The sequence below is a fragment of the Hermetia illucens genome, chromosome 2 (genome assembly GCF_905115235.1).
Source record: "Hermetia illucens chromosome 2, iHerIll2.2.curated.20191125, whole genome shotgun sequence".
NCBI classification, from domain to species: Eukaryota; Metazoa; Arthropoda; class Insecta; order Diptera; family Stratiomyidae; genus Hermetia; species Hermetia illucens.
In genome coordinates, this window is record NC_051850.1 from 64344774 (window position 1) to 64358334 (window position 13561).

A 13561-nucleotide genomic window follows, 5' to 3' on the forward strand; every position below is an offset into this window, starting at 1 on the left:
TTTAAGGTTTGGTTGAAAATGTTTTGAAATAAAGATTATGGCATGGAAAAAATAACTTTGTTTGGATACTATCACATTACTATGAATATCCTCTTCCAAAATTGAAATTTTGAAAATATTGAAACAATCAGAAAAAGGTTCTCCTATCACATAATGTCGTAGTGGTTAGGTTTTTAAGGATGCAAAGAGATCTTCCTTTTCAGCTCAGCAATGTGCTCATATATCGTTTTGGGGTGGCACATATTCCGGTTACCCATTTTACTAGAAATGTGATTAATCCACTGCTAATTTTGGAACTAACAGGCTTGCTTGTTTGTATTTAATCAAACTACTAGTGCAGTTCTCACTTCTAGCTTGAGTCGGATCGAAATGTGTTAATGTTTAGGGATTCAAATTTACCTATTTGTGAACTTTGGGGGGTTGAGTTTCATTATATTTTTGCGACAAGTGGGATGGATTCTGGTATTCAAGAAAATTAGGTATGTAGTTGCTTATAATATATAATTCGCAAGTACACGACCTCCTCACGACGGCAGCGGGAAACCGTCTTCGTAAGGCCAAGAGTGTGTAGGGCCGGTTTGGGAGGAGGCTCATCCAACTGACGATGATATGTTTCCCTGCTGGTCATGTGTTAGGGGCAAATGGATCCGGCACGCGGGATGAGCAGGCATTACTTCCCCTGCACTGGAGAAAGTGCTAATACGACCCTAAGCCAAAGTGGAACAGCGTACGCCGAGGGCTCACGATCTCACGAAGCGAGATGGCAGAGGGACTAGTGGTTTCCAGCTTAGAATCCACGGCAATCGAGTCGGGTGTAGCGAGTACCAGTCATTGTACTCATAATCCGAAACCGACGACGACGGGGGACCTCTCAAAAACAAAAAATAATAAAAATGTTGGTCACCGGAAACCGATTAAGAAGCGAAGATAGACTGGAGTTTTGCTTAAGAGCCAGTGCAGAAAGCCATGCCCATTCTCTGGAAGAACGCGAAGAATAAAGTTACAGGAACTGTCGATGAGTGTGATGAAAAGGACCTTGTTAAATATCAGGCGAATATTGAAGAATGTAACAGAAAGTGTTTGGCAGATGAGCAGAAGGCGAAGCCCACTGTCCTCAAATGCAATTGATCCCAAGACGAGGTCAAACAAAAACACAAGCGGAGCAGAGTGTGCAAGGACTCGGAGACTAAGCAACCTCTGCAGGTAAGCAGCAACATTCAGCAGACGAGCTACGAACTTTGGAATCCTTCAGTGACATGCCTAGGAGTTGCTTACGTGTGGGGCTGGTGTATGGCAATTCCGTTAGCGGCAAACTAACGCCGGTGGTGTGGACAAGCGTTGAGGCCAGACTGTTGGAGATGGCCATTGAGCGTCTACTGGATGCCAAAAGAGAGCACATTGGATTCATGGCGTAAAGTTCAAAGTCATCCCCTACGACGAGATTCCTAGGAGATTGGTCGTTTGTATCTGGTTGCCCAAGACCTGCGTGGATAAGTAGAAGCTCGCGCAATCCCTGCACCTTCAAAACCCCAGGATTCCCAAGGACTAATGGGTAGTTATCAAGGAAAAGGAACCACAGGCGAACAGCAGACTGGGAATAGCACTGGGAAACTACAAACTAGACTAGACTACAAAATGCGGTTTGGAGTCAAGAACGCAAAGGTGAAAGTGTTCCGCTTCACAAAACCGGATGACGACCTGGATTCAGTCGACGCTGCCAACGAGCTGTTGGACGGGGTGAGGATGGACGATCCTACGTGGACTGACAAATGTGCAGCACCCGCCCTGGGTAATCTGCTTGTCTTCATTCATAGCACAAGAGATGCTGATCGGAGAAGATCTAGATCATCAATCATCGCGTGAAAGAGCCTGCACGACCTGAGTTCCAGCGATCTACTCGTGGTTAAACTGGAGCAGGCGGAGGCAGAGAACGTGTATATTTTCTGGGTTTACATGTTTCACGGCCGTCCAGCTCCCCCAGAAGAACTGCAACATTTGACGACCACCATAACAGCGAAGAAGGCCAACCTGTTGATAGACTGGGACGCCAATGCAAAGCATTTACTTTCAGGCAGCTCGGAAATCAACGAAAGAGGTAAACCATTTTTTGATTTTATTATAAATACAAATCTACAACAGGGACATTACACTAACCTTTCACTTTCCTAGCTCGGAAAACCTTGGTGGTTGGGAGGAGGTCTTTCAATGGAGGTTTTAGGGTGGAGAACTGGAGAATGTCTGATCAGAGATCCTTCTTAGATCATAGTTGGATACTTTTCAGTCTAGATCTCGCCGCAGAGGTCTCCAGACCTTTCAAAGACCTCAGGAGAATCGACTGGAGGGAGTTTGGTCAAGTTATCAACAACAAGCTCTCCAGTGCGTAAATTGGTAAGGTTGGCAAGGCAAACGAACTGGAATCAAAGGTCGACGCTCCAGAAAAGGCATCCGAAAGCGCCTTTAAAGTCTCGTGCCTTGCTAAATACAGCAAGAAAACACTGCCAGCGTGGTGGAATGAAGATTTGTTTAGCCTCAGGAAGCTGGGCAGAGAGATCTTTGATATCTGCTACAGGCATAAAATATTTTCAACTATGCAAGGCTGACTGAAGAAGTGCAAGTCGGCCATCAAGACTGCGAAGATTCGGCCTTAGTTGGACTATTGTTGGAACATCGACAACACTAGCGAATCCGCGAGGCTCAGTAAGATTCTATCCAAGGAGAGCCCATCCTTTCTTAAATTGTCGTAAGGCTCCTAGATGGAAACTTCTGGTGAAAGCTTCGAGCTGCTGGTTCAGACGCACTTCCCCGCCAGCGAGAAGAACTGTAGTTCAGAGCCTTGCTTGGAGGATATGCAGCCGTCGGTAATTACCTAGGATAAGATGGACTGGGCTATAAATAGCTTCTCCACTTATAAATCTTCGGGTTCAGATGGCATAATACCAGTCATACTACAGAAGAAGCGGAAGAAGGGGTTGTCCCGTGGTTTGTCGAGATTTACCGAAAGCGGGTGAGTGCCGCCATGAGTCCACGAAGGACTTTCGACCAATCGGCTTCAAGTTTTTTGCACTTAAGACTCTAGAGTGCGTCCTGGACATCGCCTTTTTCTTAGTCTCAGCAGGCCTAACTCAAAGGCGAATCCACAGAAACCGCTCTCCATGAGGTAATTGGTAATCTCCCAGGTTACGCCAGTGCATTCGAAGCGGAAGTACTGGGGATACTGGACGCCTGTCAACCGCCGAATCAACTCGCATTACTTAGCAGCCTTAGATGGCGAAGGCACACCACCTGCGCTAAGTGAGGGAGCCTTTGGCTCGCTTATAACAAAACCCGATCGCGAGAGCTCTTGTACCAGACGCGTGCAAATTCAAGATTACGGCAGCCTGCACCGGCACTGGGCTATAGGGGACTTAGCCGCCAAACTCGGCATACCCTACAATTTGCATTGCCGGAGCTGCGGTGAAGATGGCGAAATCCTCAGGATCTTCCTATGCGAATGCTCTAAATAGAACCAGGCTATGGACACTAAGTAAACCATGTAAACTATTCTTTGGGGATCTCTAATTGTAGAAACTTCTTTCCTTCATGAATGCTACGAGCTGGCTCTAAAGCTCTGTCTCTGTGCTTTGATAACAGCAGTCATGGTCTTAGGAGCTCTTAGAATCAAGGCGGTAACCATAGCGTTAATTGGGCTCCCCGGAGCAGTCACTGATACCTATACCCATTAAAAGATAAAGGTAACCAGAATTCTTGTACTATGGATTGTAAGTCCTATTATGTTTCGAATGTTTTGAAGTATTGAAGTATTTCCAAGTTCTTTGTGTTTGACTACGGATTTATTTTCATAGGTGTCGCTGAAGTGCTGTCTGTAGCTGACCTGTGGGACTATTTACACACGAAGTTGAAGCTGCCTTGAAATGTGGAACATGTCAGGGTTCCCCTTCTGAAAAGGAGCAAGTAAAAAAGGAATGAACTAGGAGTAGGCGTGCACGCTGGTATAGTCATGTTGGAAGAGGTAGTACGGGGACATAGTAGGCTGAGAACACGCTAACTTAGCTTTTATATCAAGTGAGCCTTGAGTTGGAAAATCGAAAGTGTGATGAGGAGGACCTTCTCAGAAGCCATAATAGACATTTTTCGTGGATTTAGCATTCTTGCGAGCTGTTTTCGAGTGTTGATGCTTCGGTCCAGTGCTGACTGACTTTGGGGTGTCTGATATAATTTTTCATCGGAACCTTTCGCCTGCTTATGTCCTTTTTATTCCATATTGCAAGAATCATCCAATTAAAAGAAAGACCTCTACAGTTTCAAGGCAAGTACAAAAATGACAATTTTTGATGGTATGCTAGCTGACTGGTTTTATAAAGAAACTTAGGTGTGAAGCCAATTACATGACCCGAGCTTTTACTCTATAAAGGAAAGTGATACTGATATAATGATACACGGGATCATAATGAGTTATTTCAAAGAATTGCCCTTACTTTTTCTTCTTCAGCAGTTGTCCCGTTCAGCTTGTTGTGCCATTTTGTGCTGTCAAAAGCGTGATTTGGATGAAGTCGCGAGGCTTCCAAATCGCTATCCAGCGTACCAAACCACCATTGCTTCAGCCGGCCTTTTGGTCGTTTCATATCAGTTTCGATGTTCAAACCAATCTAGGCAAGTGAACTCTTATTAGTACGAATTACATGACCATACCATTGAAGAAGGGCGGCTGGGCTGACAACCTTGCGGTGAATTTTCCAGAATTGCCCTTTTCGTGAGCTTGCCGAATTCGGGGGCACCATTTATAACCCAACTACTGGCCTATGCTGATGATATCGACATCATGGGAAGAACAACCCGAGACATGTAACTGCCTTCATCCAGATCGAGCAGGCGGCGCGAGATCTTAGGCTGCACATCAATGAAGGCAAAACAAAATATATGGTGGCAACGTTAGCATCGAAAACCGACCAACCAACAACATCAAATCGCACTGGTCAAACAGGAAGAATAAAGATAGGGGACTACAACTTTGAGACCGTTGATAATTTCTCCTATCTAGGGTCGAAAATCACCACCGATTACAGCTACGATGATGAAATCCGCGCACGGTTGTTGTTAGCCAATAGAGCCTATTTCAGCGTACAAATACAGTTCCGCTCGAAACGTTCACCATAGCGTCAATGCTCTTACTGTACAAGACAATGATCTTGCCAGTTCTCATGTATTCCTCGGAGACTTGGGTTCTTAGCAAGAAGAATTTTTGACCCCCTACATGAGAATGGACGATTCCGTAGCCTAAATAACGACGAAATCTATGAGCGATACCATGACGGTCCGGTTGTGGATAAAATCCGGCTGAATAGGTTACGGTGGGCGGGTCACTTAATCCGTATGGATGAGGATTTTCCCACCGGGAACGTCTCTAAGGGCAAAATCTATGGTAGAAAAACAAGACGAGGCAGACCCTGACTGAGATTGAGCGATGGCGTAGGTCAGGACGCCAGACAGCTTTCAGAGATATCGAATTGGTGGACCTCGGTGTAAAACCGGGATGTTTGAAGTTCCTTATTAAGACAGGCCTAGACCGGATACCGGTTGTTGCGCCGTTGATGATGATGATTTCTGACGAACTTGGGTGAGATAACGTAATCAGGTGTGACAAGAACATTTGGTTCATGTTATTTTTCGGTTTAATTGTTTCAATTTGAATTTGATTTTTTTGTTCTTGGGAACAGTGCGATCTTGTATGACTCCCGGAGAGAATGGTCTCCTCCTTTAAAATGGTGGTTGAAAGCACTAATTTAAAGTAGCGAATTGCTAAAACGATAGTATCATATTTAAAATGGAAGTAGTAGCAACAGAAACTGAGGAGTTATGAGCGAAACGGAGGGGTGGGTGTGTGTGGGGAAGGGTTAAGTATGAGGTTCAATTTTTTGATACAAAATAGTTTTTTTTTTTAGGAGGGTAGGTGAATGCACGCTGGCGGACTACCAACTAAACACCTCCCTGTCATCAGAGAACTAGCCTGGAACCGTTTGACACATTACTTCGGGCTAATCCTCCCGCTCTCCCGGTTTTGGGAGCCTTCAAATCAGGGAATTCCTTTCACCAACGGAAGGGGAGGGGAGGAAGGGAGTTGTTGTTAGTTCAGGGAACCCCCTACCTTTTGATCCCTCCGCCGGTCGAGTTCAATCTTCTTTGTAATAAGAAGAGCCCGAACATAATGCGCAATACTATTCCAGCTGCCAGCGCCCTTCAGCACAATGTCGTCTGGAGAGAGCTCCCCTGCGTCTGCATAAAGCCGCCACGCGGGGGCAGTCCCACCTCTCGCAAGAGAAAAATGTGTGTTCAGCGTCGTCCACCACTCCATTGCAAAACACACAGTCAGGAGATCGCGCCTTCCCAATCCTGTTCAGGTAAGACTGAAAACCTCCATGACCACTTAGAAGTTGGGTATGGAAGTAATCAATTCCACCGTACGTTCTGTTCAACCATGGGTCTAATTTGTCGATGAGCCGTTCAGTCTACTTGCCCCTTGGTTCATTTTGCCGTGACGTTCTTCACGGGCAACCGCTTCTCTTAAGTTTTTACCCTTACGGGGATAGATAGCTTTGCGCTCCTTGGCAAGGAGGGCAACGGGGATCACCTCTCGCAATCACCATCATAGCCGGTTCGGAGACCGTGCGATAAGCAGACGCCACTCGCAAAGCTCCCCGCCTCTCCACTTGAGCGAGGCGTTTACGATGCACCTCCTTGTCAAGGGCATCAACCCATACCTCCGCACCATAGAGAAGAACCGACTGGGTTGCTCCCATGAGGAGACGTCTTCTAGTTGATATAGGGCCCTCGACATTCGCCATTAGCCGACTCAAGGCCGCGACTCCTGCTGCAGCCCTGTCCGCGGCTGCTTTGATTTGCTCGAAGAAGCTCATCTTCGAGTCGAGCATTAAACCAAGGTATTTAACCGTTGGTTTTGACTCTATAGTCAACTCGCCGATCAATATGGGACGCAGGGTCGGGATTCTCCTTGTGGTCAGGATGACTACTTCGGTTTTTTCCAGCGCAAGGTTGAAACCGTGAGCAGTCATCCATCCGCCCTCCCGTCGCATCAATATGCCAAGTCTGCTTCGCGCCTGTTCAACAGTGCGCCCGGCAACATGTGCCGCAACGTCGTCTGCATAACCGACCAGGCGCGACTCGGGCATATCGAGTCTCAGCAGACTATTGTAGGGAGCGTTCCAGAGGTCCGGCCCTAAGATGGATCCCTGTGCTACTCCTGACGTGATTTCCACCCTCCTCTGATCTTTTAGCGTCTCATAAAGCAGGGAGCGGTCTTTCAGATAATCCCTCAATATTCGCAAGAGATAGCTTGGCACGTGAAAGGAGTTTTCTAGTGTGCCTAGCATATCTGTCCATCTTACGGAATTGAAGGCATTTCTGACATCAACCGTTTTGAGGAGCACTATCCGTCGATATCGGCGGCTGTGTGCCACGGCTGGATTAAATGCATCAACGACCTCCATGACAGCATCCACTGCAGATTTCCCTGTTCTAAACCCGAACTGCCTTGCGGATAACTCTCCGGCAGCACGGATCGCTTCAGCGAGTCTACCCCTGATGAGCTTCTCGACAACTTTTCCGGCCGTGTGAAGCATACACAGCGGTCGGTATGCAGACGGGGGCTCCGGGTCTCTTTAGCTAACTTTGTATTGGCAATGTAAGTTTAGTTATTTATTTTTACTCCGGAACTAGTCCTCACTGCAACAATTCCACATTTTGCATCGAGCACAGAATTGTTAAAACAATGAATAAAAAACGACCGTAAATGCTTGATCAGAATGATTTATAAATCAAAATCCACTAATGGGAACGAAAGAGTTTAAGGATATTTATAAATGCTACACCGCAAGACAACCGTCTATCGCAAGGTTAGAGGCAGAAGAGAACGATCCGTCTCCATGTGGTTCTTTCTGCCCCCAACTCATGGCACACTTTCATCGCTAGTCCTCCACTCCCGTGGCGAGCTCTAAAAAGTGGAGAGTTCCGCGCCATCTATTTGTTCGCATTCGCAATGCTGCGAATCCCGCCGCGCCACACCTCCTTTACCCTTACTGATCAACGCGAGTCTGGCTACTTTCCAGCGACAAGGAAAAATGCTCTCCTTCAAGCACGTGTTGAACACTTGAAGCAGCAATTCTGGCCGTTGGCAGAAGACCAGTTTGTAATCTTCCCCCGGGATGCCATCAGGACCTGGCGCCTTCCTGTTTTTCATAGTGAGAACCGCTTCTTTGAGCTCTCTCATTGTGAAAAGGGGGCAATCCACGACGCTTTCCGCGTTATTTACATCAACCCGTACAGGGTGTATGGGGAACAATCTCCGCACAATGCGATCTATCTGGTCGGTGCTCAGTATGCAGGGCTTCCGCAGAGCCCCGATTTTCCGAGTAACAAGCTTATAGCTATGTCCGCACGGGTCCTCATTCACATCATTAACAAGATTCATGGCTCCTCGTTGGCGTACAAACGTTCTGCCAAACGGCGGAGCTTATGACATTCCTTCCCTAGGTCGGTAATTTCTGCTGTCCACTAGTATATAGAAGGCTTGTCGCGCCTGGGGCCTCTCCGGGGCATGGAAGCCTCACACGCCGTCGTTATCAGGTTCATCACTGAATTTACGACGGTGTCAGCTGCGACACTACCACCTCCCGTAGTGCCCCCCCCAGCGCGGCCCTACCTGCTCCAAGAGCTTCGACGAACTTCTCGATGTTCACCCTCGCGACATTTGACATGCAGGGGGAACGTCGTGTTGGTGCTCGCCGGCAAGTAGCGTCAACCACTTCGAAATATACTGATGATCACTTGCCGAGAAGTCTTTTAGGACTCGCCACTTGTCCACCGATGCTGCCAGAGATTCTGACGCAAAAGTGATGTCAGGAATGCTTCCTTCACAACCTGGGCGCCGAAACGTTGGCGTGGATCAGGTGTTTAAAACTACGAGCCCGGTTCGCGCCGCCATTTCCAGAATCCGTTTCCCTCTGGAGTCTGACTGAGGCATGTTCCATTCAAGAGCCCTGGCATTAAAATCACCGCCAACCACGATTCATCCCTCTGTGCTCGAAACGGCGTCCTCCAGAGCATCAAGCCGGCGCCGTTTCAATTTTAATTTGATTTTTTTGCTCTTGGGAACTCTCCTTTCAAATGGTGGTTCAGCACTAATTTAAAGTAGCGAATTGCTAAAACGATAGTATCATATTTAAAATGGGACTAGTAGCAACAGAAACTGAGGAGTTGTGAGCGAAACGAAGGAGAGTTGGGTGTGTGTGAGGAAGGGTTAAGTATGAGGTTCAATTTTTTGATAGAAAATAGTGCAATATGCTAACGAATAACAAGTGGACACCTCTTGCGTCATCTTGCTGGATTTTAAAGCAAGTCGGAGTAGCTATAAAACTTAACTCTTGTTCAAAAAAGTACTAGCCAATGTTTTATTCCACTAGAACAAGGGGATGATGAAGTCGGAGCAGAAAATAAGCACAACTTCAGATTAAACTAAAGGGAGCAGCTAACACTTTACTCCACAAAATAATTTCAACACTGATCTGGTTGGACAAACTGTGTGTTTTTTTAAATTTTGTTCCTCAATTTATTTACAAAATTTGCTAATTAAGCCATCGTGTTTATTTTAATTCTTCCCAAAGTAATTCATTTTCAGTTCGCGCTTCTGAAATCTTCCCAGATGTGATGCATATCACGTTTCATTAGTGCGGGTGATAAGAAATGTTTTGTGAGTCAGAGTACAAACTACCTTGAACGAGTACTAACCTCCTTTTAAAACAATTATCTAAATCGCGAGGAATTGAGTCTGGAATTCTCCGTAGGGTAAGATGAGCAAGACACGAAACTAATCTAAAGAGGGCGATTTGGGAGAAACTAGGGGACTCTCGTCGAAAAGATCAGTTTGTAGCTGTCGAGCTGAAGAAAACTAAAATCGCATATTTCATTACATTAAAGTACAAAACGTTTACCCAAAAAAGTAAAAAAGTTGAGGAGTCAATTATCCTTGTCTATTTATGCACGCGGGCAAAGGGAGTGAATTTTAGCTGGGACTAGGAAGCAAAGGAGTTTCATCCTTTGTACGGCATGCTTCTTGTGGGTGGAATCATTGTTTTTACAATTATTTGATAATGATTAGTTTTCTAGCTTATTGATGAGTTGGCAGTTATTGGACTTTCATTTTCTTCCACATATTGTATTCTTTTCCATTACCGAAAGATTAATCACTTTTGAAGCTTTCACTGAGAGGTTACTGGTTTCTGGTCTAGAATTTCTGAAGGTAAAACAATGTCTGGAGGCAATCAAAATAGACACAAGAATGCCAAGCTATAATGGTCAATTATGCAAATGAGGAACGAACTTGAATTCCAGCTGGATGCACTGTAAGCTGCGAGTCAAACACCCACAATTTGGAATATCTTAAAACTTCGAATCAGCGGAGTGACTCAACTACAAATTACAGCGGCTGCGTGAACTTGAGGTACTTGTTTAACTGTGTACTTGATGCTGGTATGAACTGGTACCATAGTGCCGAAAAACTTGTTTCCTCAAGTGCTCACATCCTATAACTATTGTACTCGAGACTCTTGGCTATGAACCAATTATTCAAGTTGTCAACAATAAGATGTTATCGAGAAGGGGCTTGTCTATGAGTCTTAAGATCATCCGGCAGCGTGTAAGAAGTGCTGGTCCAGCACTGGATTTACCAAGCTAAGATAAGAATGGATTTAAATCACGGAACCAGAAGACAAAGCACTTGAACCTGGTTGAGATTAGGCTTCGATGGTCCGGGCGAATATTGAGCGATGAATTATTGAACAGATTGCGGGGCCTATGCATTGAAGCTTGGAGCCGATTGATTTTTTTGCAAATCATTAATTACATAAATCTGCTACAGTAATATTTTAATATGGCATAAGATAAGTAACATACCGGAGCTAGTTCCAAATATGGAGGTAGTGGTTAGATACTTGCTCTGGTTCTGGGCACAATTTCGAGTATAAATACAGTCGCGGTTTTTGCAGAAGGCATCATTCAGGATCTATTCATCCGAAAGATAGTTCAAACTTCAACCAATCAAGATGAAATTCGTAGTTTTGGCTCTTGCTCTCATCGGTGCTGCTTCAGCTGGATACATCGCCCCAGCTGTTGGTCCAGTAGTCAGCGCCTACCACGCTCCAGTTGTTAGCGCCTACTCCGCTGCTCCCGTTGTTAGCACCTATGCTGCTGGTGCTCCAGTCGTTTCGGCCTACAGCTCCCCATATGTAGGTGCTCCTTTGGTCCGATCAGTTGCCTACTCTGCTCCAGCCGTTGCTGCCCCAGCTTTCGTCAGGTCCGCCTATGCTGCTCCAGTTGTATCAGCTCCTGTTGTTCCCGCTGTCAGCGCTTACTCCGCCGTAGCCCCAGCTGCCGTTGCTGTCGAAGCCTGGAAGAAGAAGGCCGCCGCTTAAATTTAATTTCTTTTCAATTACTTTTCTGGATGGATATATTGGCTTAATAAACGATCGATCGAATTTGAATGTTTTCTTGTCAAAATAGGGTACCCTTCTTAAGTACTTCAAAGGTAAACAACTATTAATGATCTCATTCTCTATTCCCGGGTGTGTTGATAAGAGGAAATGAAAATTAAGATTTCGCATGGATAATTCAGGGAACTTTTATGTGTATTTTTTGCGCTTTTTGCTTTCTGAAGTTTCTTTTTTATTTAAAATTTGGCATTTTTTCATTCTATCTTTGTTTTCTGGTTGGTCCTTTCTCTTTTTGGATATTGGAATACAATATATTTCAAAGTTTATAGTATTTTGGATGTATGAAGGGGGAAAGCAGGGATCGATTTAGTGAATATCTTTTTTGGAATTCTTGAAATGGTGGGGTTGGTATCGACATGAACAGTGAACTGAATTTCAATTAGTAATGAATGAAAAGTTTATAGAGCCGCAAGGCACTCCCCTCAGTTTCCTTATATTGACTATATATAGCCTCGACCATTGTTTTAATGATCAGATTTTCATGTCCCCTATCAACAAAATGTTGCTTTGGAGGCTATAGACTATTTTATATAGATTTTCGGCTAGGGGTGGGAATTCAGATTTCTCCATTCGGCTGCTGAACCTTGCGACTTTACTTTCTAGATTAAAATTGACAATGGATGGCCGAATACCAAATGCTGGTTCTGATCCCACCAATGTGGAGCAATACCCCCGGCGAGTCACTCAGTCAACGTCCTTGTTATTAGCGATTTTCAAGTGCCCTGGCATCCACATAAGGAATGTTTTTTCGAGTCATCCGGTTGTAATTGATGGCAACTTTCCACAATTATAATAATTTCATTTGCTGTTGGTATTAACATTAACTGACTGTCGGAATTGATTTAGAAGTTGCGAACTCGCCATTTTTGTTGTGAACATTCTTTTGATGTCAATAAAATGGCTTTTATCTTTGCTTAGAATATAGTCGTCATTTTTCAGGCCCTACGAAAACACCTCTGATCTCTATCTGGTTTCCATGATTAACTCGTTGGTGCAGATTATTTTGCAGCCATTTCTGAACCATTTTTTATGTTTGGAAATTGTTAAGAGTATGTCTTTTCAAAGACAAAGATGAAAACCGTGTGTTCAATAGACACAGAAGCCATTTGATGACTTCTTAGGGATTTCCAGATGTATTCTTGATCGTAGGCGCCTTTCCCAGTACCAATGATAGCAAATTATATATGACGTTAGTTGCTTTCCGTTTCATCTCCAAATGAATGGAGGTTGATTCAGGATAGTTTCGAGTGCGAGCACGGCGTAGCTCTCATCGTTCCTATAATGCTGAGTCAAGAGAGCCTAGTAGCTTCCGGTTGTTAGCAAAGTTCAAAATGGGCTCTGCTATCATTACCATTACCAGAAACTATAGTAGTCCCTAAGCCATCTATCGATCTTACCGTAGCTGACTAATAGTGGATCAATTTTCTTCTCTCTTCATTACAAATCGCTTCAAAGGACCTTCAATGTCTACCAACATGGCTAGGTACGGTGCCTGAAGTGCAGCGGCTTCATATATATGTATATATCCTTTATGAACCGATCAATTCGTCTTTCCGGCCCTTTTAGTAGAAAGAAAGTTAGACTGCTCGTGCGTGTAGCTGCGTTTGGTTTGAGTATAAATGTCACCTTCACATCGCGCCAAGTAATTGGTATATAAGCGTGTACTAAGCATGTGCGGTGTACATATGATGTCCGCCTCAGTGCCGTCTGTGATGTTTAACGGCTCGCTCACGATATGAGGATTTCACAATATACTTGCATGTTAGGTTGAGAAAGCCTACCAGTGAGGAGCGCACCGTGAGAGACCGGTACACGTCAGGACACACAGGGAGTTCTTGGAGTCGTCGGCAGCTCTCTGTAGACATCGATGGGGTAATGTGAGCTTTGCCAAGGTGGTAGTTGTGGCGTGTATCAGGAGCCAGCCACTTCGGACTCTGGTGGGGTAGTACGTAAGAAATCCGTATTAGTAGATTGATGATCCGTCCGTGAGTTCAAGGATCAGC

The 13561-nt window shown here is 45.0% G+C and overlaps 1 protein-coding gene across 1 annotated transcript; it reads left to right on the forward strand.

Annotated features, from left to right (window-relative positions):
- Positions 1 to 11043: 11043 nt before the first annotated feature.
- On the forward strand, positions 11044 to 11543 carry LOC119649536 (pupal cuticle protein G1A-like). Its single transcript, XM_038051723.1, has one exon. It carries the CDS (start codon positions 11112 to 11114, stop codon positions 11478 to 11480), a length of 369 nt encoding a protein of 122 aa, XP_037907651.1. The 5' UTR covers positions 11044 to 11111; the 3' UTR covers positions 11481 to 11543.
- The last annotated feature ends 2018 nt before the right edge of the window (positions 11544 to 13561 follow it).

Bases quoted from the DNA above. Each gene is read 5' to 3' on its own strand.
- LOC119649536 (XM_038051723.1), top strand. From the start codon at position 11,112: ATGAAATTCGTAGTTTTGGCTCTTGCTCTCATCGGTGCTGCTTCAGCT.